Source organism: Sprattus sprattus (genome assembly GCF_963457725.1).
Source record: "Sprattus sprattus genome assembly, chromosome: 11".
NCBI classification, from domain to species: domain Eukaryota; kingdom Metazoa; phylum Chordata; class Actinopteri; order Clupeiformes; family Clupeidae; genus Sprattus; species Sprattus sprattus.
Window position 1 is genome coordinate 21,793,717 of NC_137909.1, and position 2,925 is coordinate 21,796,641.

The 2,925-nt window shown below is 40.6% G+C and overlaps 1 protein-coding gene across 1 annotated transcript; it reads left to right on the forward strand.

Annotated features, from left to right (window-relative positions):
- Positions 1-850: 850 nt before the first annotated feature.
- Positions 851-1,864, forward strand: LOC308372530 (testis-specific serine/threonine-protein kinase 1-like; the record flags this gene model as incomplete). The annotated part of the gene is made up of 1 exon (XM_080847693.1): positions 851-1,864. The coding sequence occupies one exon, from the start codon at positions 851-853 to the stop codon at positions 1,862-1,864; it is 1,014 nt and encodes a 337-aa protein (XP_080703819.1).
- Between the last annotated feature and the right edge of the window lie 1,061 nt (positions 1,865-2,925).

Below are 2,925 nucleotides of genomic sequence, written 5' to 3' on the forward strand. Positions count from 1 at the left end.
ACAGTTCAAATAATTCAACAGAGAGATTTGAATGTGGGTAAACTGTGCCTTTTAAATATTTCAAGGCAAATAGTTTAAGGATCTCTCTGCTTGTTAGCTTCTTCAAATGTTTATCCCTGGGTGTGAGAGCCTGTCCTCCCCTCTATAATAAAATACTACCTCGTCAGATGGGACATAAAGGATTCCAGATTTTAAGCAAGAATTGTCATTAATAGATGTGAGTGGGTCAATCTTTAGCCAACTACTGTGTTAAAATGAAGAGAAAGATGTTTGTGGTTTTGTCTTAATAATAACATCAACATTTCTTAATAATCCACCAAATGTTGTAAACAGGATCTTTTAAAAAAAAATATAAAGACTCAACTCAGCTCAGCTCAGAAACATGACACAAACGATATTCTACTTGCAAAAGACTAGACAAACTAGACCAGAGTTGGATAGAATTGAATATAATAGAATGCTATTATGATAATTGATAATTTGTTGTGACGTGATAAGCCCTTTGAATCTATTTTGGATGAGCTTTATGGATAGCTAACACGCGCTTATTCAAACGAGTATTTAGAATTTAATGAAAGGCCAGGGCATACTTTATAGTTTGTTTGAAGGCAGACAATATAATCAGTGTGCTATGGATTCACATTCTGCCTTAACTACATGACTATGACGTCGCCAGGTGTTTTCTCGACGTCATGAAGCCAAAGTCTTTCAAATAGCCTAAACGAGCAATAATTGAATGCATTGATTGCAGGAAACACCGGCAGGAAGTTGGGCTGGTATGGCTAACTTTCCTTAATATGCCGAACCTGCATAAGTCGCATTAAGCCAACCCCACAGGTGCTTCATTCAGATGGACGCTCTGGTCCTTAGGAAGCGGGGCTACACGCTCGGTATACATCTAGGCGAGGGATCGTACGCCAAAGTGAAATCAGCGTACTCTGAGCGCCGAAAAATAAATGTTGCCGTTAAAATTATTAACAGAAACAAGGCACCAAAGGACTTTCTAGAGAAATTTCTACCACGTGAAATTGAGATGCTGGCATGCCTCAGCCACCCCAACATCGTCAAAACTTTTGAGATCTTTGAAACTTCGGATGGAAAGGTCTACATGATAATGGAGCTTGGTGTACAAGGCAACTTGCTGGAGTTCATCAAATTCCGTGGGACATTACCAGAGGATTTTGCTAGGAAGATTTTTCGCCAGTTGACCACTGCCGTTAAATTCATTCACGAGAAGAACATCGTCCATCGCGATTTAAAGTGTGAGAATCTTCTCTTGGATAAGGATTTTAATTTGAAAGTTGGTGATTTGGGGTTTAGTCGCAAGCTGAACTACGATGGCAATGGTAACATGGTGCTGAGTAAAACTTTCTGCGGCTCTACCGCCTATGCAGCCCCCGAAGTTTTACAGGGGCAACCGTACAACCCCAAAATGTATGACGTCTGGAGCATGGGTGTCGTTCTGTTCATAATGGTTTGCGGTTCAATGCCCTTTGATGATTCAAATGTAAGGAAGATGATCAAGGCCCAAAAGGAGCACCATGTGGCCTTCCATCGGTCAAAAATCCTTTCAGCAGAATGCAAAGCCTTAATTTACAGCATGCTGCATCCAGACCCACTGAGGAGAATCGCGATCGGTTGCGTCACTGAGCATCCATGGCTGCAAGCTAAGTTGAGAGCGGATGACGGGAACAAAGTACGTCATGACGAATCACAACCATCGACAGCCTGCAGCGTGAAAGACGGCAAAGACGAGGGCACGCATTCCAAGGAACACCGCAAGGGCCCAAAGGCGGAGGTTGATGGAGAACCAAGCCACGGTCAGGCAGCTACTGTGAATTGCGAGACCACTTTGAAAGCCTAACAACTGAGCGGTACGTCTGCATCGGAGTTTAATCAGGTCCCAATAAATATGTGGGATGCGAGTAATGTGACATGTACAGATATTACAATATTTATTTGCATTAGTAATTAGGCAAATAGTAATAATTGTATATTTTTCACTTCCTATGATCATTGACTTCCCCCATGACCAGGGTAGACAACTTGTTCTGCACAGCCAACTTTGATAAATACTGCATACTGTGATAAGTCAAACTGCAACAAATGGCGTTTTTCCATGCTTTTTCCCCTTTTAACATATGGTGTCATAAGAAAACTCCTGTAGTCTGTTTTTGTTGCATGTTTGTCTTTTTGTTGCAAACAACCAGCATTCTGAGAACACCACCATCAAACAAAGGCAGGTGCACTGTTCTTTTAAATACCAGCGGACATGTTCAATTTTCTTAGATCATTGTACAGCTTGTCTTTCTTTGTCAACAGATCCAAGGGTATGACAGTTAGCTGGAACAGCTGTCAGTAATACCCTTATGGTACACTGAAGGATGTGACTTTATTACTGTCAGCACATGCTGTTTTGGCATGTGTAATATCTACAAATAATTAATTATTTGTTTAACACCACTAAAGCCAAAACTGAATTTTAATTTATTGTGCAGTAACGGATGCAATAAGCCAGCTGGAAAACTGACATGATACACAACAAGAAAAGTTTACATTTTGATATGGATATCATTTCACATTGGCATTTAGAATCAAAAGTGCACCCTGCATAGAAAGTTCAGTTTCACTTTGTGAGTAAATATCTTCCTTCTGCCAACACCATAATTCTGTCCATGGTGTCTGAGGGTCCTTCTAGGCTTGGTGCCTGGTTTGTTAATTTTCCTTTCATTCTACTGCCAAATCATGAATCATTTTTAATACATTAAGGACGGACATTCTCTAACACGTCCATGTTTGGCCTCTATACTGGGATCACCTGCTCTCACGTACTGTGTGCCACGGTATGGATTTTTTTCACAGAGAGCATCCTTCCCATGCAACTGAAACAATCAAACCAACACTATCAACTATTCCTTTTATATA